General features: G+C 35.1%; 1 protein-coding gene across 2 annotated transcripts in view; it reads left to right on the forward strand.

Moving 5' to 3' along the window:
- Positions 1 to 24,728, forward strand: part of NUP205 (nucleoporin 205) — a 153,216-nt gene that overhangs the window by 62,871 nt on the left and 65,617 nt on the right. For both annotated transcript variants that reach the window (XM_077142076.1, XM_077142164.1), the window contains 10 exons: positions 775 to 957; positions 4,997 to 5,047; positions 5,769 to 5,978; positions 8,968 to 9,067; positions 9,444 to 9,581; positions 10,841 to 11,030; positions 12,234 to 12,354; positions 15,484 to 15,565; positions 15,857 to 16,021; positions 16,333 to 16,457. In XM_077142076.1, the coding sequence (XP_076998191.1) occupies positions 775 to 957; positions 4,997 to 5,047; positions 5,769 to 5,978; positions 8,968 to 9,067; positions 9,444 to 9,581; positions 10,841 to 11,030; positions 12,234 to 12,354; positions 15,484 to 15,565; positions 15,857 to 16,021; positions 16,333 to 16,457 (1,365 nt within the window). The remainder of the gene's footprint in view (positions 1 to 774; positions 958 to 4,996; positions 5,048 to 5,768; positions 5,979 to 8,967; positions 9,068 to 9,443; positions 9,582 to 10,840; positions 11,031 to 12,233; positions 12,355 to 15,483; positions 15,566 to 15,856; positions 16,022 to 16,332; positions 16,458 to 24,728) is intronic.

Below are 24,728 nucleotides of genomic sequence, written 5' to 3' on the forward strand. Positions count from 1 at the left end.
GCGACGGGGCAAAAATCAGCAATGGGGCAAAAATCAGCAACCTCCGCTTTGATGAGGCTAAGCTGAGCTTAGGGCCTATTTTTAGTAGTCAGAATTTGTTAGTTAATTCCACAATTGGAGCTTAATTGCACTCAGCCCCCGCTACTGGTAAAGTCCCTTTTCTTTCCCCTCTGGGAAGTAGCCTATGGGGAAGGGGTGCTGGCTGCCACTGTTTGGGGCACTCATGGTTCTGGGGGTGGTTTGCAACTGGTATAGCTGGTCCAGACTGGCGTATGCTGTGTGTCTGGTCACTTATGTGGTCCTAGCAGTTGTTCTGTACTGTTCCTGGCTATTTCTGTTTTGGAGGACAAACTAAATCCCACACCTCACTAAGCCACCATCTTGGCACTGCCTCTTCTTGGTTAATTTTTCCTTTTACTTGTATATAGTATCCTTCTTTGCCTCTTATGATGTCTTTACATGTAAAGTCTATCTTGTCTGATTGTTTCAGAAGCAGTTTAAAGTATCTAGGTAAGATTTATGTGACTCTTACAGACCACTTATCTCTGTGTTCTTTTCCATCCTTGGAGCTGTAAGAGTAATTCTACAATTTATCTTCCATTCTTTAAATTAACTGAAGTAGATTTCAAGCATAAATGATAGGCTTATCTTTGCTTTAATATATGTTAAACCGATGAGTATTCAGTATAAATACTACTAATTTAGATGGTTCTTGGTCTTTTTTTTTTTCTTATGAAAATTCTAAGTCTTTTTATTCTTGTGTTTAATTCTTAGAGTGAAAATGCTCGTTTGGCACTCTGTGAACATCCTCAGTGGACTCCTGTGGTGGTGATACTAGGACTCTTGCAGTGCAGTATCCCCCCTGTTCTAAAAGCTGAACTACTGAAGACACTTGCAGCTTTTGGAAAATCTCCTGAAATTGCTGCTTCCCTCTGGCAATCATTGGAATACACTCAGGTAATATTAATGAGCTCTTTTATTTTTATTATTACAGCTTAGAAAGCAAAACTTGATAATATCATAGAAGCAAGATCATCCCATTTGAGACTTGTATACTATGAACCTTCCAATTAGAAGGTTAAGATTTTGGGACAAAGCATAGCATCAGACACTAACAAATTTGGGTTTTTCTCTTGGATCAGTTGGCTACTTCACTACGTTAACAGAGACTGATTTTTCGTATATTTTTCTTATGACTTGTTTAGTATCTGTAAGATTAGATGAGCAGAATTCTTCAACTCTGATTTAAATACCAGGTTAATGAAAGCCTTCAGAAGGTATTTGTACTTATTAAATTAGCAGAATACCTCTTTTTGTGCATCTTCCCTCTGATTTAAATACCAGGCTAATGAAAGCCTTCAGAAGGTATTTGTACTTATTAAATTTGCAAAATACCTCTTTTTCTGCAACTTTCCTGTCCCATCAGAAGAAGGAAGTATCGTATCTATATAGCGATGCATTGTTACTAGTTTGTTTTCTCATTAGCAAGCACAACCAATTGCCTGCTAAGTTTGCTTAAAAACTGCCAGGAGAGTTTTTTATTTAAACATAAAAGATATTTCAATTCAGATTTACAATTCTACAGTAAAAGATTAAAGTATAAATAGTTTGGCAATGATATATAGAAAAATATAAATTAAAATTTTGAATGAAGAAATATGACACAGAGGTTATCTATGGTATGCACCATTTTTATCAGTTTTGGAAAAATAGAGTTTCAACAAAACGCTTATCTTTATTGTGATTTTAAAAATGTAACTATTATGTACTAGTCTCGTCATTTTTTAAATTATCTTATTTGAAAGGTAAAAAAGCTTTCTGGACATTTATATGAGGATACATAGAGACCCATTTGTGAAAATCGAAAATTCACATGCCATAAAGTTCACTCTTTTAAAGTGTGCAATTCAGTGGTTTTTAATATAGTCACAGTCATCACCACTATGTAGTCCTAGAACATTTCCATCACTCCAAAAAAGAAATTCCATATGTCCTAATTTTCCTGCTCCCTGACAACCATAACCTACTTTTTTTATTGTATAGTATAACATATATACAAAGCAAAGAGATAAAAAAAAGCAGTAGTTTTCAAAGCACCCTTCAACATGTAGTTAAAGGACAGTTCCCAGAGGTTGTCATGGGCTACCATACAATCCTCTTAGATTTTTTCTTCTAGCTGCTCCAGAATATAGGAGGCTAGAAGGCTTAAATATTTTTTTTATCATCACATTCAACCTTTTTTCCTTTTTTTTTGAGAAAAATAATATATATACAAAAAGGCAATATTTCAAGGCATAGCACTACAATTAGTTGCAGAACATATTTCAGAGTTTGACATAGGTTGCAATTCCACAGTTTTAGGTTTTTACTTCTAGCTGTTTTGAGACACTAGAGACTAAAAGATGTCAATTTGATGATTCACCATTCATATTCATTTGTTAAATCCTGTCTTCTCTGTATAACTCCACCATTACCTTTGATCTTTCCATCCCTCTCTTTAGGGGTGTTTGGGCTATAGCCATTCTAAATTTTTCATATTGGAAGGGTCTGTCACTAGTATGGGGTAGGGAGATGAAACTATCTGATGTTCTGGAGAGGCTGGGCTAGGCTTCGGGATTTATCTGGACCAGGGACACATCTCGAGGTTGTAGGTTTCTGGCAAGTTACTCTAGTGCTGGAACCCTTGTGGGATCTTATTTATTGCCCTATGTGTTCTTTAGGATTGGCTGGAATGGTCCTGGTTGGGGGTTGGCAGGTTATGATAGGTAGTAAGGTCTAACTGAAGCTTGCATAAGAGCAACCTCCAGAGTAGCCTCTCAACTCTGTTTCAACTCTCTCTGCCATTGATGCTTTATTAGTTACAGTTCTTTTCCTCTTTTTAGTCAGGATGGAATTGTTGATTCCACAGTGCCAGGTCTGTATTCATTCCTGGGAGTCATCTCCAGAGAGACCTTCTCCTATGGATGTCATGTCCCATGTAGAGGGCAGGGCAATGATTTCACTTGCAGAGTTGAACTTAGAGAGAGTGAGGCCACATCTGAGCAACAAAAGAGGTCCTCCAGAAGTAACTCTTAGGCATGCCTATAGGTAGTCTAAGCTTCTCTGCTACCTACATAAACTTCCCTAGAGTAAGCCTCATAATGACAGGCATGGCCTGTTGGTTTGGGGTTCCTAAAGTTTGATGCAGTATCAAGGGATTTCCTGATGGTAAGGTTTAATAGTTCCATATCTTCTCCATCCCTCAAGGGACTTTGCCAATACTTTTTGATTATCTGTTTAGTATACTCTAGGAGGATGTATCCAGGCATAACAATGATCTATACAGAATTAAAGGATCTCTTTCTTATTCTGGGTTCCCGGTGTTTCAGTTGTTCAAATGAGCTATACAGTTGAATTAGATTATGTACTACAGAAAATTTCATTTCAGACCAAATAAGTCTTTCTTCCTTCAGTCTCAAAGAGTATGGTTCTAAAATATAGTTACTGTCTTCCTTACTCCTGTGTTCTAAATTACTTTAACCCCAACCTCATTGGTTTTGTTCTTATCTCTAAATATCAGGTTATATATATAAAACAGCCTTTCAAAATCCAGAAATAATAATCACCACTCCAGACTTAATGTGTCTGCTCTAAAAGCTTATAATCTAGGCCCCAGTTTTCTTATAACCATTTTATAAAGGTGACCATACCATTTGTTGTTCTTTTGTTTCTGGCTTATTTTGTCTCACCAGATGTCCCACATGTTCATTTACATTGTTGCATTCCTCACGACTTTGTTCATTTTTGTGGCAGCACAGCCTTCGTTCATAAGTATACTCCTTCGTTCTCCAATCTACTTCTCCATCCATGTATCCTTCAGCCACCTGCATTCATCAGATATCATGTATAGGGACCAAAGTCCACAGTCCATCAACATTCTCAACTTTAGATAATTTCATTGTTCCCAAGGGAAAGAAAATTAATAAACACACCGCCAAAAAATGTAAACCTCCTCTTAATTCTTGTCCCTCCCCTCATATTTACTTCTGCTGTTGCTGTGGTAGTGCTGATGGTTTCCTTTTGAACATAGCTCATGGCATGTGTGGTAGTTAGGTTCAGGTGTCATCTTGACAAGGTGAAGGTGCCTAATTCTGTTGCTGTGAACATGAGCCGATGGTACATGAACCTCATCTGTTGCTCATTACAACTAAAGTTGGCTTGGAGGTATGCCTGCTGCAGTGAATGATGTTTGATTTAATTGGCTGGTGCTTAAATGAGAGAGGTCAACGTGGCACAGCCCAAGCAGCTCAGCATACCTCATCTCAGCACTGCAGCTCAGCCCAGACCTTTGGAGATGCAGAAAGAAAACACTCCAGGGAAAGTTGTTGGAACCCAGAGGGCTGGAGAGAAGGCCAGCAGAGATTACCCTGAGCCTTCCCACATAAGAAAGAACCTCAGATGAAAGTTAGCTGCCTTTCCTCTGAAGAACTAATGAAATAAATCCCCTTTTATTAAAAGCCAGTCCTTCTCTGGTATGTTGCATTCTAGCAGTTAGTAAACTAGAACAGATTGTCACAGGAGAACATCTTAACACAAAACTCTGCCTACTTTAAGAAACCTTTTCTTAATAAGTTTACATTTTATTTTATTTTTTATTGCCAGCAGTAGGCTGGTTGTGAATAGACCAGTGTTTTGTATGCTGGTGAGATTTCATTTCATAAATTCTTTTTAAGATTCAGTCTTAGAAATTTGAGAAAAGATTTGCTGGAAAAAACTCTTGTGTATACTTAGAAATCACCAGTTTTCTGAATCCCTGTTATCTGAAAGGTCTATATATGAACCTGAGACAGGTGCAAATGAAAGTCCATCAGATGTTCCTTGATCGTCATGTCAGATGGGCATTCCTGTTAAATGTGTGGATGTGGTGGGTGAAGTATATGACTATTATAATGCAAAGCCACTACTGTTCATTGATGAATGAGGAATGCTCCTAACATCTAATTCTTACTATTTTAAGATACTGCAGACCGTGAGGGCTCCAAGCCAGAGGCAAGCTATTGGTATTGAGGTAAAGTTTTCCTTTTAGTTTATATGCTTTATTCATGCATTCATACAATAATGAAAAGAATGATAAAATGAAAAATTATTCTTATGCATTAAGTTCCTTTAATTTTCAAATTTAATCCATTTTCATTTGAAGTGTTTTCTTGTCAGTGTTGAAATAAAGATAAAACTTACAGTAAAAGGAACCAAGAGAGTTTCAGAGATGGAAAAAGATGTTACATGCCTACCTATCTAAACTGAAAGTTCTGAATTTGAACTCAGTTCAGTTAGGTTACTTGGGTTAACCTGAACTGAGAATTGGTTTGCTTTAATTTAGTTTTCTGTCTCTACTTTCATTCTTTCTTTTCTTTTTTTGCGTGCATGGTCCAGGAATCAAACCTGGGAAGGCAAGCATTCTTCTACACTCTTTTAAGATCTCTGTTTTTTAAATTTGCTTATTTATTTATATATATATTTATTTATTTTTGCATGTCCAGGCTTAGATGTCTGTTTTTTAATTCAGAGCTTGGAAAAATGTGTGGGAATCTGAAATTCTTTTTTTTTCTGATTAAAATAGATTCATGTAATATTTTTTTCCTTTTCTCTAAATAAAAAAAGGTAATACCTATCATGTGTGTTTTGGAATGTGATATTATGGCAGTATTAATGAGTTAATGTCTGCAAAATGCTCTGCATTTCATATCTGATAGTTTATATGACTAAATTTTCTTTATTTTCTTTGGAAGGTTGAACTAAATGAAATAGAATCTCGATGTGAAGAATACCCATTGACTCGGGCCTTCTGCCAGCTTATTAGTACCCTGGTGGAGAGCTCATTTCCTTCTAATTTGGGTGCTGGACTGAGGCCTCCTGGCTTCGACCCTTATTTGCAGTTCCTTAGAGATTCTGTATTTCTCCGATTCCGCACAAGAGCTTACCGGAGAGCAGCTGAAAAGGTTAGATATGAAAGAGAAAATATTTTTCCTTATTCATTCACTGCTTTATTTATTTATTTTCATTTATTTTTTAAACAAAAGGTATAAGGTGCTGTAAATTCATTTTACCTTTTCAAAGGTAGTAAATTCATATTCTTAATTCTGAAATCCCATGGTCTAATTAGTTTATGTTCTTTAAAAATAAATTTGGGCATTAGAACCAAAGCACTGACTTTTTAGTTTAATTGATGAATCGTAGTCCTTCAGATCCTTAACTGAACAAAAGTTGACCAAAATGAACCATAAATGTCAAACATTTGGCTGTTGGAAATACACTACCCCTTACTGGGATGATTTAGGTAATTGATAATTTCATTCTTTATCTGAGTGAGTATTCTGTGAACCTCTAGATTAGGGATCAAAATAAGTTTAAACTTGTGCACCAATTTCTGTTGAGCAGTAGTACTTCTGGGTTGTGGAGTCTTAAGTTTAGTGGGAAGGAGTATTATGATCCATTGCCTATGATAGTGGAAGCTGAGGGAGCATTTATGTACCTAATTGCTCTGTTTGCAAGGCACTTGCCATTGAGCTTATATATATCATTTTATGTAATTCTCAAATTACTGTGAGGCAGGTACTATTAATATTCCCATTTTACAGATGGAGACTTAGCAAGTGTTAAGGAACTTGCCTAAGTTCCAGGACCAGGATTTGAACCTAGGACTCTTCCAGATCCAAGCTCAAAACCACTAAGCTATGTAAGAGACCCTTCTAGGTTCTGATGTAATTCGTTTAGTCTATAATACTGTTTATTGCCTCACAGAATACCATTGGATGTATTTTGTAAGGACATTTCTGCTTTATTTTTATAATTTGGTCATTTTGAACCTGCTGGGTTTTTTGGTTGTATTAATGATTATTAAAATAATTCAGTTCTTACTGATTTGGGACAATTAGGAAACTATAGAAAAATATAAGAAATTAAATCATCCATAATCTTATTATCAAAGAATAATTGCTAGTAGTCTTTCTTATACATATAAACATGAATAAATTTGAGATAATCAAGTATATTACTTTGAATCCCTTTTTTTTACCACTTAGCATAGTATCACGAACATTTTCTCATGTCATTAAAGGTTCTTTGACAGTCTTTTTAATGGCTGTATAATATCCATTGCTTGTATAACATGTAGTTTATTTATTCATTGCTCTATTGTTGGACGTAGTTTATTTCTTATATTTAATCACAAATAACTGAAGTTCCTTCTTTGTCAATTGCTTTATAATTTTTTCTTCCCATGTAGTACATTTTATTTAAACCTTAGAACTACGTTGTTAACATTTATTTTCTGATTGTGTGAAAACAGTAAGAGCAACCATGCCTCATTAAAAAAGCCATTTCAGATGAGTAGTAGATGCTGATAATTGCGATCTCTTCAACAAAATGTTCTGATGTATTTTTTTGTTTGTTTTATTTTGTTTTTACTGATATGTTTTTAAACTGGTCTTAAATATCTTTCTTTTCTTCAAATGGTCATTATGACGTAAGCGTTTAGCTCAGTCACATTTTTTCTGAGTTATTTTTCACTTATGCATATCTGTACATTTCAAATGCTGCTGCTTTCTCTGCCTAAAGTAGATTTCAGTACCTCCTTAACAGTTACATAAAAAACTTTTCTAAATTTTGTGAGTTCATTTTGCTATCGAAAATCTTCTTGAGGCTTACCTTATGTGACTATAAATGAGGGTACTAATTCTTCACCAAAAACTCTGCTTTGGATTCAGATAAATAACTAACACAGATTGTTAGAGGCATTGTGTATGTTTATCAATCCTAGTATCCATATTATACAGCTATATGACTTTTTAACTTAAATAGATTTCAGTAACAAGTTTGGAAAATAAAATGAAATAACTTAAAAATAATGATTTAAAAAATAGTCCTATACCTAGAAGTGAAAGCCTAAATTTGTGAAATTATAACCCATACCAAACTGTGAAATGTGTTCTACAACTGTTTGTGGTGATGTGGTTTGAAGTTTGTTGCTTTTTTGTATATATGTTATTTTTCACAAAAAAAGAAAAAGTCAATTGTGATGATAAATGCACAACCATATGATGATATTGTGAACCATTGTACACGTTGGATGATTACATGGTATGTGAACATATAATATAAATCAATAAAAATAATAGTCCTATAGGCCCAATTGTTAAAATTTATGTGCAATGGAAATAATGTTTTTAAAATAACTTAAAAAACCATCCTGCACTCAGCTACCAAACCCATCGTAAAATTCTATGTAGTGAGTATTTTAAACAAAGTTTTAATTTTTATTGTGTGTACAATTTTATGTTTTTTTCCTTTGACATAAGTAGTTTTCCTTATTGTTGCATAGCTCTCAGAAACATTTTTAATAAGGAGATGATACTGTGGTCCTTCGGGATAAACCTCCGAGTCGATTGTGTCTGCTTAACTTCTTTGATTAGAGCCATAGGATTGAACATTGGTCTGGGAATAAGAACACCTGGGCTTGACTTTGGACTCTTTTGTTGCCAAGGTTTATGGTCTGGAGTAAATCATTCAGTGCTCTGAGCTTCACTTACCTCCCGTGTAAAATAAGTTTGGTTAGATTAGATGGTTTCTCAGATCCTTTTCATTTGAGATACTTAGAGAAATGTGAAATATTTGGCACTTTGGAAAATTGTCCAAGGTCTGATGGTGTTTAGTTATAAATTGAATATATCAGAAACTAAGTGCTTAAGATTTGTTAATGAAGCCCAGACAGTTGCTTAGAAATGTTTGAATAATGCTTTTAAATGTTTTACCTTGAAAATTAGACAATTGTCAAATGAATTGGTATTTCTGTATTACTTAGTATAAAATAATAATGTAGATGAGGGACTCTCATTTTCTTGAGAAAAAAGGTGGGAGAAATAAAAAACCTGGCAAGAATGCCACCTTGACCTGTTTTATTGTTATTGAAATATTTGTGTTTTTCTGTAGTGGGAAGTTGCAGAAGTTGTTTTGGAGGTGTTTTACAAGTTGCTTAGAGATTATGAGCCCCAACTTGAAGATTTTGTAGACCAGTTTGTGGAACTGCAAGGTAATTTGTTTCTGTCACTTTCAAACAAATTATTAGCTGTTGGTTAAGTGTGGAATTAGAATTTAATACTTTTTTGTTATGTTGTTCTATTCATTCCTCTTGAGAGAAAATAAAATCACTTTTTTACTAAAGGAAAGAAGAAGGACACTGCCTTAAAGATTCTTTAATCAGTTAATGTATAATAGGTAACTAACTTATATGCAAATCAGCCCTTAGGGACTCACCATGGTATAGGTGTATGTCATGCCTCTAAATTGAAAATTGCCTTCATCTTCTTAGATACCGTTTAATTTACAAATCTCACACATTTCATAGAAATCAAGAGTATGACAAAAATACTAATTCACCATCTGTTGGACTGTTATGTTCTATTTAGGAGAAGAAATCATAGCCTATAAGCCTCCAGGATTTAGTCTGATGTATCATCTTCTGAATGAGTCACCAATGTTGGAGCTTGCTCTTAGTTTACTGGAAGAAGGAGTTAAACAGCTTGATACTTATGCTCCTTTCCCTGGTATGTGCTCAAAGATCCAAATAACAGTATTGATAATTTCATCTTTTTTACACTGGGGTTTGAAATAAATGATCTCTGAAGTTCTCTTTCACGATAAGGATTTCTCTCTGTAACTAAAGTGGTGTGTTCATTGAGTTGTAAAATGAAAATGTAAGTGAAAATAGGCTAAACTACAGAGACTTTCATTGTGGCCTAACAGGGTCACAAAGGTAATTATGATTATCTACCACTTTAACTGTTAAAGTGATTTTTATTTCGTTTGCCCCATAATATTTATAAAACACTTACTGTGATGCTTGATACATAGTAAATGTTTAATGAATTTCATTTAATATAGTTATTATTACTACTATTATTAATTACTACAATTACTAATACTTATTGACTGCTTACTATGCTTTTGGCTCTTTAAAAGCACATTACTTATATTAACTCATTTAACCTGTACAATCGCCATATGCAGTAGGTATTATTATTTCCATTTTCCAGATAAGGAAATTGATACTCAAAGAGATTACACATCTTTTTTCCCCAGTAAGTTTCAGAGCTGTGATTTGGATGTAGGCAGTTTGACTCCACAACCCAGCTTTGTTATGGAGTATGCTATGCGTGAAGCTATATTATATTGTCTCTACTTAAGATGGTTGTGATCTAAATGATAAGAGACAGATCATAAAATATACATTGGAACTGCATAATCAGAATACACAGATAGGAAACTGTGGGAAAAAAATAGGCCAAAATTTTAAATTTGAATTTTGAGGTTTTAGGAAATCCTTGTTTTTTTGCTTCTTTCTAAATTTTTCATGAGTGTGTATAATGCTGACTCAGTATTTCTCAATCTTGGTACATTTGGTGTTTGGGCTGAATTATTCTTTGTTGTGGGAACTGTCCTGCGTATTCGAAGACTACACACTAGATACCAGTAGCACTTCCCTGGTTTGACAACCAAGAGTTTCCAGACATTACCAAATGTTCCCTAGGGGTTGGAATTACCCTCTGTTGAAAACTATAGCTCTAAACAATCAGGGAACAGATAAAAGAGAATTGACTTGAGAAATCATTCCATAAATGTAATCTAGATTTTGAAAATTACTGTGATTTGCACGGGTGGGTCATTTTGTGAAGTTGCTGCTGAAAGTTTTAAAAATTGTAGTCCTTTTGAATCTGGAACTTTTCCTTTATCCTTTTTCTCTAAGAATTGACTACAAATTTCTAAGATTCAGTTAGAACTATCTAATTTCATTTTTGGTTTATAGGGAAGAAACACTTGGAAAAAGCAGTGCAGCATTGCTTTGCACTTCTCAATCTTACTCTTCAAAAGGAAAATCCCTTTATGGATCTTCTAAGAGAGAGTCAACTGGCTCTCATAGTCTCTCCTTTAGAACAGCTATTGCAGGGAATTAATCCTAGGACTAAGAAGGCAGATAATGTGGTGAACATTGCCAGGTAAGTTACCTAAGTTACATTTGTAGATAGAGAAATGAAGAAATGATGATCAGATGGGCATTTCTAGCTTTGATTTCCAAACCTAGTAGAATCCTTCTTTGCTTCATTTTATTCTTGCCTTCTCTTAGCCCCTCTGATTTAATGACTCTGAACCTTGTAATTTTTTTTCTCCTTCCTAATTTATTCTTTCAAAGATTTCTAAGTTTAAAATAAAATGACATTATCTTAACATTGTTTACCCACTATAGGGATATTGGCTATTTGGAGGATAGAGGTTGGAACAAACTATAAGTCCTTTAATACCTTTTTAATTGTGTACAATGTAAATGTTGAAACAAATGAAAAAATGTAGCAATCATTTTCTCTTTAGGAAAAAAGAGTCACAGATTGATTAGTAAGATTATTTAGTCGCTGTATTTCTGTTTCAGTTACGTATTTGCAGATTGAGAAAGAATGTATTTTTTCTAATAATAAAGACTCAAAAATTTTCCCAAATTGCTTGATAACAGATTTGTCTTAAATTTTGACCTTGATCTAGCTCAAATCCTTAGAGATTTGTAGTGTTCAAGGGATTCACATTACCTATGTTTATAATAGTGGAAAACTGTAGTTTATATTTGTGAAAAATTTAGAATAAATCTAATGGTCCAATAGAAAGTGGCTAAATAAATTACAGAATATTATATAGTCATTACAGTTCTTTTTTTAAAATAACTTTTAATAGTTTGGTAATGTGGTCATAAATTATTAATTAAAAAAATAGCATGAGTTAGAAGCGGCTCTCATAATTGTATGCTTATGACTTAATTTCTTGAAAATTTTTCATGCTTCCAAGTTTTTTATTATGAACTTCTGTAATAAAAAATTACTAAAACATGTATCTATCTGTCTATCTATACATATACATACAGGTCAGATTAAAATATTGACTGACAAGTTTAGATTTATTTCTTGTTTAGTCTGACATCTGATTATATCAGTTATCCAGTGAACCAAGGACTCCTTGATGATAGTGACTGAATTCCAGCCAACATGCTGCTATGTTCTGGTTGAATCTACCTAGGTGGGGGAAATGCTTTTTCAAATTCATCCAGAAGTGCTGCATGACCTAGTGGAAGCTGTGGTGCTAAGTGTTTTTATTGAGAATAGTCAGAAGCCAAAAGTTCCCTCACATGATTCTTCAAATGTTTTCTTATTTTAAAGATACCTATATCATGGCAATACTAATCCTGAGTTGGCTTTTGAGAGTGCCAAGATCCTCTGCTGTATCTCTTGCAACTCCAATATTCAGATAAAATTGGTTGGAGATTTCACACATGACCAGGTAACTGATTTTGTTATTGTCATTGTTGTTTTTTGGTGCATTCTGACTACATATAAAGTCAAAAAGTGTCTGCTGCAGAATCATACTCATATTTGTGAAAAAGTTCTCTTTAGTGTGAATGTATTTATTTAGGGTAGGTGAAAAACCTGTCCGTGTACTGGGCTATATGTATTTGAAGATAATATTAGTCACAGTGATAGGTGTGTGGCTATTTAACTTAATGTGAGTGCTGCTGCTCCAAGCACATTTAAAATGATTAGGTTTGTGGTTGCAGCTTCTGTTAGTTTTTTGCTACCTTTGTTTCACCCTCTGTCAATTGCCTATGTTGTAAGTGAGCCTCTGGAGTTGGGAATAGTTTCCTAGTGATCCACAGTTGTGCCATTTCATTTGCTATTACACTGTAGATTGTTTTTTGGTTTTTTTTTTTTTTTTGTATGCTGTATGGCAGGGGTCACATTTCATTCTTTTTCCATGTGAGTATCCCCTTATTGCAGTACCATTTGTTGAACTTTCCTTTGTTTTTTTCATTTGGTCATTTGCTTGTTTGTTTGTCTGGGAAGTGCATGGACTGGAAATTGAACCTGGGTCTCCCACATGGCAGGCAAGAATTCTACCACTGAACAACCCTTGCACCCCCTTGTAGGTTGTTTTTAAGTGTTCCTTTTATTCAGTTTATAATAGTTCTTTTCCTCTTTACTCAGCTACAATTGGGGAATCTGCTTTTTTTTCCACTTTAAATGTAGACATTTATCCTATTGTATCTTTTTTAAAAAATATTTTATTGACAGATCTTCACACACATACAGTTCATAAATGGTGTACAATCAGTGGCTCACAATATCATCATAGTTATGTATTCATAACCATGATCATTTTTAGAACATTTGTGTCACTCCAGAAAAAGAAATAAGAAGAAAAAACTCATACATCCCATGCCCATTATCCCCCCATCTCATTGACTACTAGTATTTCAGTCTACCCAATTTATTTTACCCCTTATCCCCACCCCATTAGTTATTTTAGTCCATATTTTTTTACTCATCCCGCCATACCCTGGATAAAAGGAGCATCATACACAAGGTTTTCACAATCACACAGTCACATTGTAAAAGTTATATGGTTATACAATTGTCTTCAAGAATCAAGGCTATTTGGAACACAATTGAACAGTTTCAGGTACTTCCCTCCAGCCACTCCAATACAGTGTAAACTAAAAAAGAATATCTATATAATGCATTAGAATAACCTCCAGGATAACCTCTTGAGTCTGTTTGAAATCTTTCAGACACTGAAACTTTATTTTGTTTCATTTCTCTCTTTCCCCTTTTGGTCAAGAAGGCTTTTTCAATCCTGTGATGCTAGGTCCCAGGTCATCCCAGTAGTTCTGTCTCATGTTGCCAGGGAGATTTACACCACTGGGAGTCATGTCATCTGCCAATTTGGCTTAGAGAGAAAGAGAGAGGCCACATCTGAGGCTAAAAGAGATTGACTCTTAGGCATAAGTTTAGGTAGGCTTAGCCTGTCCTTCGCAGAAATAAGTTTCATGGGGATGAACCCCAAGACCAAGGGCTCACCCTATTGACTTGGTTGTCCCCACTGCTTATGAGAATATCAGAAACTCTCCAAATGAGGAAGTTGAGTATTTCATCCTTTCTCCTTAGTTCCCCAAGGGGATTTTGCAAATATTTCTTTAGTCACTGCCCAAATTACTCCTCATTGTATCTTTATGTTTTGAAATCACTGCTTTAGCTAGTTGAAAGATTTATTGTTTACGCCTTCACATTGTTTTTAAACTGAACTCTTCTGGCATTTGGACAATTCTTCATTTTTCTTACATTACATCTCTGGTTTCTTTTTTTTTGTAGTATTTTCATGTGTGCATTTATTGCAGGCCTGCCGTGTGTTGGGTGCAAGGACATAACACTGAACAAAATAGATGTGGAATGTACATTGTAATCAGGAGAGACAGACAGTAAACAGGAATGAAAATACAGGGGAAATCCTGCAATTCTCCCCCTAGTAATATACCCAACAGAAATGGATAATGTGCACTAAAACACCCCCACCAATAATGTTCAGAGTGACACTGTTTGTAATAGACCCAAACTGGATACAGCTCAAATGTCCATCAACAATTGAATAAGATAAACAAATTGTGTTATATCCACACAGTGGTATACTACACCGCAATGAAAAAGTGCTGCAGTAACCTGCTGCTGTACCGAACAATATGGAAAATGTTCACAAACATATACAAGGTATATAGAAAAGCATTCATAACATATTAGTATGTATATATATAAAGTATAAACTATGCACTTGACATATAGAGTCAAGATTGTGGTAACCCTTGTGGGGAACAGTGGAGACAGGTAGGGAAGTCAGACTTCTGAGGAACTGGTACATCCTTGGTTTCTTGCTTACTCTCAGTAGTAATCTCTAGTTTTTGTGGTAACTCAAAATAATCCCACATTTTTCCAATTCCCTCTGGAGTGGTGGTACCACCCAAATTGAGAGCCACCATGTATGATTTTATATATGTATTTGTGCTTTTCGGTGAACCTCATCCAGAAGTTGCCCAAGAAATCACATCATATCTATAATCAAACATTATCTGTAATGCTTGATATGAACATTTTCAGTTCACTGACATTTATTTTAGTATAAATTATCATTCCTAATATCTTGCTTAACTTCTTGATTTTTGAGAAGTATCTAACATCTCAGCCTGGAAATATAAAACTAGTAACAAGTAATTCATTTTGAAAGAAAATAGAAGTGAGTTTAATTTCATGTTTTAGTTAAGATCTCATAGTATTGAATATGTAACGAAGTGGTCATGTGAGTTAATGTTATTTAATGAAAGTAGATTGATTCTTTGGGAAGAAAATTAGAGAAACAAATTTTGAAACTGAAAAATTTTGAATTTTTGTTTCTTTTATTATTTTTATAAAGAGTTAACTGAACTTTCTATGAATTAAAAAATAAATAACTAAAACCTGAGTACTTTGGAGCAGATTTGCTTTTTTCTTAACAGATAAATGTTTACATAAATATATATCACTTATAATTTCATTAATATTTAGAAACTTTTGATAATTTGTCATTTTTATCTATATATAACTTCAGAGTGTAAGTCAGAAACTGATGGCTGGATTTGTGGAATGTTTGGATAGTGAAGATGCAGAAGAATTTGTACGTCTAGAAGATGGTATGCCTTAGATTAACATGCATATTTCTTATTGTGTATTAATACTTGCTATAAAGAAAGACACCTGAAATAGTTAATTGCCTAGTGGTAATAAATTGAGAATTCTCTAAAATAAATGTTTGGACCTTTGGGAAACCCCTTTGAACAAAATGACACCAACATAATGGTTGATTATGCAAACTAAAATTCATAAAGAATGAAGAGTTTTGAAACAAAAATTTTATATTTTTAAATTTGGCATATACTAACTTTTTTTGCTTTGTAATTTTGTTTTATGATTTTCAAATTAAGGATCAGAACTTGAGAAGAAATTAGCTATAATTCATCATGAAACAAGAATCCACATCTTGAATCTTCTTATCACTTCTCTGGAACGCAATCCACCCAATCTCGCACTCTACCTTTTGGGCTTTGAATTGAAGAAACCTGTTAGTACCACAAATCTACAAGATCCAGGTATAGCCATCAGGCACATAGGCATTTATTTCTTTCCATATTTGTATATAAATGGTCAGTCGTTGATTTCTGGGCTCTTGGTGTAATTCATTGAAAGAAATAAATAATACGTCAAAAGTAATGTGATGGGTCAGTCTTTAGGTCTATGCATTAAGACTGGACAAATGGAAACTTAGATAAATAACATTTATCAATTTTCAGTATTTGAAAGGATATCAAGAATAGTGTATGTTTACTTTTGTAAAGGTAATTTAAGATTTTCAATGCAGAATTTCCAATAGAAAAGTTGAATTTCCTTTTGATTTGTGTAGGAGTGTTAGGTTGCCCTCGGACGTGCCTTCATGCCATCTTAAACATCTTGGAGAAAGGAACTGATGGGAGAGCAGGTCCAGTGGCAGTGAGAGAATCTCCTCAACTTGCTGAGCTATGTTACCAGGTATATAGAATACTGTACTTTGTAGCATTTACTAGAAGATACTTCACAAGATGCTTGAATTCCCCACAGATATTGGAGAATAATAGTGAGACTGAGTTGAAATGAGTTCATTTAGTAGTTTACCAGTCTTTCATTTATAGATAAAATCCATAAATAACAAACCCCAAGATCCTACAGATCCAGAGCTGCTATAGGCTGATCACTTAAAAAATGAAGGAAATTGTTGTTTGTGATGGATTTTGACCAGGTAGTATAGAAATTTTCTAGCATGCTGTGTTTCATGTAACTTCTTTTTGGTGGACAAAGCAGTGGATTTCAGTCACAAGACCTCTCAGTCTTAGCTCTGCTCCTTAAAGTTAAGTCATGGTCTTAGTTTGCCAGGCTGCTGTGGTGATTTGAAGCTTTATGTACCCCCCAAAATCAACTTCTGAAATTTAATCCATTCCTGTAGGTGTGAACCTATTGTAAGTAGGACTTTTTGATGAGGTTACTTCAGTTAAGATGTGGCCCAAGCCAGTCTGGATGGGTCTTAATCCTAATCCTGGAGTCCTTTTTAAGTAGAATAAAAGAATTAGAGAAAGCTGTGGAAGCAAGAAGCTGAAATTCAATAGAACCAGAAGAGAATGGAGAGCCCAGGAGAGGCCACCATGTGACAGAAGAGCCTAGGACCAGTGATTGCCAGCAGTCAGCCTCACAATACCAGTCTTTGGGGAGAAAGCATCACATTGAAGAGGTCTTGATTTGGACTGTCATTTAGTCTCAAAGCCATTGTTGAACCTGACTCATTTTGTGGTATTTATTTTGGAAACTAAAACAGCTGCCATGACAAAATAATAAATAGTGGATTAGCTTAAACAACAAGCATTTATTGTCTCATGGTTTCGGAGGTTAGAAGTCCAAAGTCAACATATTTTAAGGCCATATTTTCTCTCTAAAGCCTGTGGTGTTCTGATATTGGCTTGCTGCAATCATTCAGGTTCCTTGGCTTGCAGTTCTACCTCCCATTATATGATGTTCTCTTTCTGCTTTCATCTGCTCTTCAGTTTCCACTGACTTCTGCCTCCTCTGATCATCTCAAAATTTCCTCTCTTAATAAACCCCACGGTCTTACAGATCAAGGCCTTCACTCATTCAGTTTGGCCACAATTATACAGAATTTTGGAAGATTCTATTCACAGGTGAGTCTACAATTTAACTGATAGTACATCTTCAAAGCTTCTGGTTTATAAATCGGTTCACACTCACATGAATGCAGGTTAGATTAAAAACATGTCTTTTTTGGGGGTACATAATTCAGTCTACCGTAGTTACCTTGGACATACCATGAAATGTTTCTGAGTCTCAGTTTTTAGTCTGTGGAATGGACTATTGTGAAACTTAAATGTAAATGTGAAAACTGTGTATATTATGAAGTCCTATAGCTATATAAAGTAGTAGAAAGTCAAATCAGTGTGAAGTTTAAATTAAAATGAGAAGCTTTGTTTTACTTATTAACTTGTGTTTATTTCTTGTTTCATTAATCCTGTAAATACTTGGAGGAATAAGCTTAATAAGATGTGACTAACTTCTCAATTTAAGTGGTACTCTGATTCCTGTTTTCATAAGGACAGATGCATCAAGTAATTTCTAGTGGCTTGGAGAGTTTTCCTTGTTATTCTCTTACTTTCCTTTTGCAACTCTTAATGATTTTTTTCTTGTCCTCTGGCTGTCCAAATATTATAATAAATATTTGTCCATTATAAATACCACAGATAGGTCTTCCTGTGCTTCAGAATTAATTTTTACTTAATGAGGAACAAAGTTGATGTACATTTTACCTTGATGTTACAGAATTTGATGTATTTAGATAGACAATGGATAGGCTTAGTCATCTAGGCTAAAGGAGTTAGGCAGGTGAAGTGAGTGAAACCCTGTGTAAGTCGAAAGGGAATATAGGGGGTAGGATGGGACCTGACAATTTGAAGAGCACGTGCAGTGCTTTATAGCCCCTGCTAATTCTCTCTTTTCTTTTTTTGAGAAATCTTTACAGATATACAGTCCATCTATAGTATACAGTCAATGGCTTACAATATCATCACATAGTTGTGTAGCATCTCTGCTACAGAAATAAGTTTCCTAAGGGCAAGCCTGAAAATCAAGGGTTTGGCCTATTTTCTTGGGTGTTCCTAATGTTTGAGAGAGTACCAGGGGTTTCACGGATGGGAAAATGTAGTATTTCTACATTTTTTTCTCCAATCCTTCAAGGTACTCTACCAAAACTTTTCGATTATTAGCCCCCCCATAATACCCGGATGTCTCCAGGTATTACATTAAGCTATACAGAATTAAAGGCCTCGTTCCTACTGGGCTCCATGTGCTTGGGTTATCTAAATGAGCCATCCAGACAGGTTGATTAGATTGTGTGTTACAGAAAAATTTAGGTACTAGACACAATAAAGTTCTCTGCCTTTGGTCTCATATAGGAGGTGAACTCAAGAGTATAATCATCTTTTGCCCTGTATTCTGATTTTTAAAAAAATATTTTTATTGTAAACAACAAGCAAACATACAAACATTCTTGACATGGTTACAATCAGTGGCTCACAATATCATCACATAATTGTGTGTTCATCACCATGATCATTTTTTTGAACATTTGCATTTCTTCAGCAAAAGAAATAAAAAAGAAAAACTTCATGCAAATAATAGGGGGAACAAAGGTTAAAACATTGAGTAGATTAAAATACTCGTGGTCAGTGAGAGGGAGGGGTAAGGGGTATGGCATATATGAGTTTTTTTCTGTATTCTGGTTTACGTTAGTCCCAACCAAATCAGCTTAGTTTTTTTCTCTAATTGAAGCCTGATCTCTTTTTCAGTTACTTTAATTTTTATTGTACGTAGCAATGCTGACTTTCAGAGCTGCAGAACTCCAGTTCTGAATCATAGGTGTCACAGTTATACTCTGGTTAATACCAGCGTAAATACATAGCTTAGTGTAAATACATAGCTCAGTGTAAATACATAGCTCAGTGTCTCAGAATCTAGAAATAACACTTAGACTTTTGAACTAAGTATGGCTGCTGTAAGATCTTACAATCTGGGTTCCAGTTTTCTTATAAGTATTTTCTGAAAGACACCATAGCATATTTGTTCTTTTGTTTCTGGCTTTTTTTAAGGCATAAGTAGTAAAGTTTATTAAAAGAGGAATTTGTTAAAGAGAGAGTGTACACGTTAGAGATTAACATGGGCCTGCCAAAGGGAGGGACACCTCCACATTCATTTTAACAAGTAGTTATATAACAGATTTTAAAATTTGGTATGGGTTGTAGTTCCATGATTTTTTTGTTTTTTATTCTAGCTGCTCCAAGATACTGGAGACCAACAGAAATATCAATATAATGATTAAGCAGTCATGTACATTTGCTAAATCCTATCTTCTCTGTTATATTCCTCCTTCTCTTTAAATAACATATGTACATAAAAGCAATGAATTTCAAAGTACATTGCAACAATTAGTTGTAGAACAGATTTCAGATCTTCATATGGGTTACAAGTCCACAATTTAGGTTTTTATTTCTAGCTGCTCTAAGGTACTGGAGGCTAAAAGAAATATCGGTATAATCATTCAGCACTCATACTCATCTGTTAAACCCGACCTTCTCCGTATAGCTCCACCCTCACCTCTGATCTTTCTTCCACTCTTTAGGGGTATTTGGGCTGTGCCCATTCTAACTTTTTCATGTTGGAATAGGCTGTCGATAATATGGGATAGGGGGATGGAACTAGTTGATGTTCTTGAAGGGCTGGTCCCTTAGCATTTCAGGACTTATCTGGTCCAGGGACCCATCTGGAGATTATAGGTTTTGAAAAATCACCCTAGTGCATGGAACCTTTGTGAAATCTTATATAATGCCCTACGTATCCTGCAATTTAGGATTGGCAGGAATGTTTTTGCTTGGGGTTTGGCAAATTATGATAGGTAGCAATGTGTAACTGAAGCTTGCGTGAGAGTGACCTCCAGAGTAGCCTCTCGACTCTATTTGAACTCTCTCAGCCACCGATACCTTAAATGTTCCACTTCTTTTCTTCCTTTTGTTGAGAATGCATTGTTGATCCCATGGTGCCAGAGCTAGGCTCATCCCGGGGGTCATCTCCCGTGCCTCCAGGGAGACTTTCATCCCTGAATGTCATGTCCCACATAGCAGGGAGGGCAATGGTTTCATTTGCATGAAACAACTACAGTGTTGGACTTAGAGAGAGATAGGCCACATCTGAATAACAAAAGAGGTCCTCCGGAGGTGACTCTTTGTCATACCTATAGGTAGGCTAAGCTTCTGTGCTACATACATAAGCTTCACAAGAGCAAACCTCTAGGTGAAGGGCTTGGGTTATTGATTTGGTATTCCTAATGTTTGGCACTGCATCCAGGGTTTCCCCAGTGGTAATTTTTAATAGTTCCATATTTTTCTCTCATCCCTCAGGGACTTTGCCAATATTTTTTTATTTTCAGCTTAATATACTCTGGGAGTATCCAGGCATCATCTTTAGCTAAACAGGATTAAGGGCTCTCATTCTTATTCTGGGCTCCCTGTGGTTTCTGTTTTATTTTGCTTTGTCACTAAGGTTCATCCAGTTTGTTGCATGCCTCACAATGTCATTCCTTTTCGTAGCTTCACAGTATTCCATATATAGATGTATACCATATCTATGTATGGTTTGCCTTTTGGCTTCTCTGTCATTGTACCCTTCGGCCCCCTCCATCCATTGGACATCATGGATAATGTCCAAAATAAACAAACCATATCTTAGTGTCCTCACTTGGTTGAGGATTAGCAGCACTATCAATTTTAGATAATTTTCATTGGTGCAAAGAGACAAGGAACAGAAAAATACAACCTCACTAATTATCAAATCAAAACCTCCCTTAATCTCTTATCCCTCCCCCCACTAATTATTTACCCCAGTTATTGCTGTGGTACTCTTGCTGTCTTCCTGCTAACTATAGGCCATATTATTCAGTATTAATTTTCACCCTAAACCCCTCTATTATTGACTTTTTGTACAAGTCAAATCCCTCTATTATTGACCTTTGAAGGAGTTCATGAGAGAACTTATTTATAATCGTAGAGTTAACCAGTGAGATACATGGCACTTTGCATACCCTTTCAGTCATATTCACCTTCAATATGGCAGTGTTACTTATAACCCCACTAATTAGCTACTGTCACTTCTATCTGTTCCCTTACATTTAAGTTCAACCTCATTGGGTAACCTTTCCCCCATCTCTAGCTTCTGTATACCTCTAGGTCCCCTATATTCTATAGTATTCAGAGATACCTTTGCCAGAGTCATAATAGCAGATTCAAACAATATCTGTCCTTTTGGTTCTGACTTATCTCACTTAGCATTATGTCCTTAAGGGTTGTACGTGTTGTCATAGGCTGTAGGACCTCATTTCATCTTATTGCTGCATGATATTTCATCACATGGATATACCACATTTTGTTCACCCACTCATTGCTTCATGGACGCTTGTATTATTTCTGTCTTTTTGCAGTTGTGAAAAGTGCCACTTGAATATTGGTATGCAAATGTCTGTTCATGTCATTGCTTTCAGCTCTTTGAGATATGTACCAAGTAGTGGTATAGTTAGATCATAGGGCAACTCAATACTTAGTTTTCTGAGGAACTGCTAAGCTGTCTTCTAGAGCAATTGTACCATTACACATTCCCACCAACTGTGAATAAGTGTTCCAATTTGCCCACATCACATCCTCTCCAACATTTGTAGTTTCCTGTTTGTTTAATAGCAGCCATTCTTATAGGTGTGAGGTGATATCTCATTGTTGTCTTGATTTGCATTTCCCTTATAGCTAAGAAGATGAGCATCTCTTCATGTGCCCTTTAGCCATCTATATTTGCTCTTTGGAGAAATGTCTGCTCATATCATTTACCCAATTTACAATTGGGTTGTTCTTTTGTTGTTGAGTTGTATAATTTCTTTATGTACACAGAATATCAAACCTTTATCCGAAATGTGGATCCCAAGTATTTTCTGCCATTGAATTGGTTGTGGTTGTCTCTTTACCCTTTTGACAAACTGCTCTGAGGTATAGAAGGTTTTGATTTTAAGGAGTTCCCATTTATCAGTTTTTTTCTTTCATTGCTTGTGCTTTGGGTATAAAGTTTAAGATGATACCTCCTATTACGAGGTCTTGAAGATGTTTTCCTCTATCTTGTCTTAGGGTTTTATGGTACCGGCTCTTACATGGTACCGGCTCTTACATTAACGTCCTCCATCCATTTTGAATTACTTTTTGTATAGGATATAATGTAGGAGTCATCTTTCATTCTTTTGGCTGCTGATATCCAGTTCTCCCATGCTCATTTATTGAAAAGAATATTTTGTCCCAGTTCAGTGGATTGGGGGCCTTGTCAAAGATCGTTTGACCATAGATTTGATGGTCTAGCTCTGTACTCTCGATTCGATTCCATTGGTCGATACTTGTATTTTTGTGCCAGTACCATGCTGTTTTGACCACTGTGGCTTTATAGTAAGTTTTAAAGTTGGGACGTGTTAGTCCTTCCACTTTGCTCTTCCTTTTTGGACATCTTTTGCTATTTGAGGTCTCTTTCCTTTCCAAATAAATTCGATAACTAGCTTTTCCAAGTCTTCAGAATAGATTTTTGAAAAAGTGATTTGTATTGCATTTAATCTGTTTATCAGTTTTGGTAGAATTGATATCTTAACGATATTCAACCTATCGTCTTCACCTGTTGAGATCTTCTTTGATTTCTTTTAGCAATGTTTTGTAATTTTCTGTGTATAAGCCCTTGACATCCCTGGTTAAGCTTATTCCTAGGTATTTGATTCTTTTGGTTGCTATTTTGAATGGAATTTTGAGCTTAATTGTCTCCTCAGGTCATTGCTTGTGTATAGAAACATTACTGATTTTTGTACATTAATCTTATAACCCATCCCTTTGCTGAATTTGCTTATTAGTTCAGGTAGCTTTGTTATAGATTTTTCAGGGTTTTCCAAGTATAGGGTCAAGAAACCTGCAAAATGAATGAAAGTTTTACTCCTTTCTTTCCTGTTTTGAATGCCTTTTATTTCTTTTTGTTGCCTGATTGCTGTAGCTAGAACTTCTAGTATAGTGTTGAATAATTGTCTCGTTTCCAATCTTATGGGGAATGCTTTCAATCTCTCACTGTTAAGTATGATGCTGGCTATGGGATTTTATTTATGCCATTTATGATATTGAAGAAGTTTCCTTTTATTTCTACCTTTTGAAGAGAAAAGGATGCCCAAGTTTTGTCAAATGCTTTTTTGGCATCGATTGATATGATCATGTGATTCTTTCCTTTTGATTTATTAATGTGCTGTATTACGTTGATTGAGCCATGTTTGCATTCCTGGTATAAATCCTACTCAGTCGTGATTTATAATTCTTTTAATGTGTCATTGAATTAGATTTGCTAGTATTTTGTTGAGAATTTTTACATCTGTGCCATGTTCATTAGGGAGATTGTTCTGTAGTTTTCCTCTCTTGTAGCATCTTTATCTGGTTTTCGTATTAGAATGATGTTAGCTTTGTAAGATGTGTTAGGTAGCATTCCTTTTTTCTCAATTTTTTGGAAGTGTTTGAGCAGGATCGATGTCATTTCTTTTTAGAATGTTTGATAAAATTCCCCTCTGAAGCAGTCTAGTCCTGAACTTTTCTTTGTAGAATGATTTTTTTTAATGACTGATTGAATCTCTTATAATTCATTTGTTGAGGTCTTCTATTTCTTCTCAAGTCAGTGAAGAAATGTTCATGTGTTTCTATGAATTTGACCATTTCATCTAGGTTGTCCAGTGTGCTGGCATAGAGTTGTTCATAATATTCTCTTATGATTCAGGAGTCATGGTAATGACCCCACTCACTCCTCATTTCTGATGTTGTTTATGTGCTTGCTCTCTTTTTCTTTGTCAGCTTAGCCAGGGGTCCATTGATTTTATTGATTTTCTCAGAGAACCCAATGTTGATTTAGTTGATTCTTTCTATTGTTTGTTTTTGTTCTCTAGTTTGTTCATTTCTGCTTGATCTTTGTTATTTCTCTTCATCTGTTTGATTTGGCGTTGATTTTTGTGTACTTCTTCCAATTTGAGGAAGCAGTTAAGCCCTCAGTTTTTGTCTGTTCTTTTTTAATATTGACATTTAGGGCTATAAATTTGTCTCTCGGCACTGCCTTTGCTGCATCCCATAAGTTCTGATATGTTGTATTCTCATTTTCATTCATCTCCAGATA

Source organism: Tamandua tetradactyla, chromosome 1 (assembly GCF_023851605.1).
Source record: "Tamandua tetradactyla isolate mTamTet1 chromosome 1, mTamTet1.pri, whole genome shotgun sequence".
NCBI classification, from domain to species: domain Eukaryota; kingdom Metazoa; phylum Chordata; class Mammalia; order Pilosa; family Myrmecophagidae; genus Tamandua; species Tamandua tetradactyla.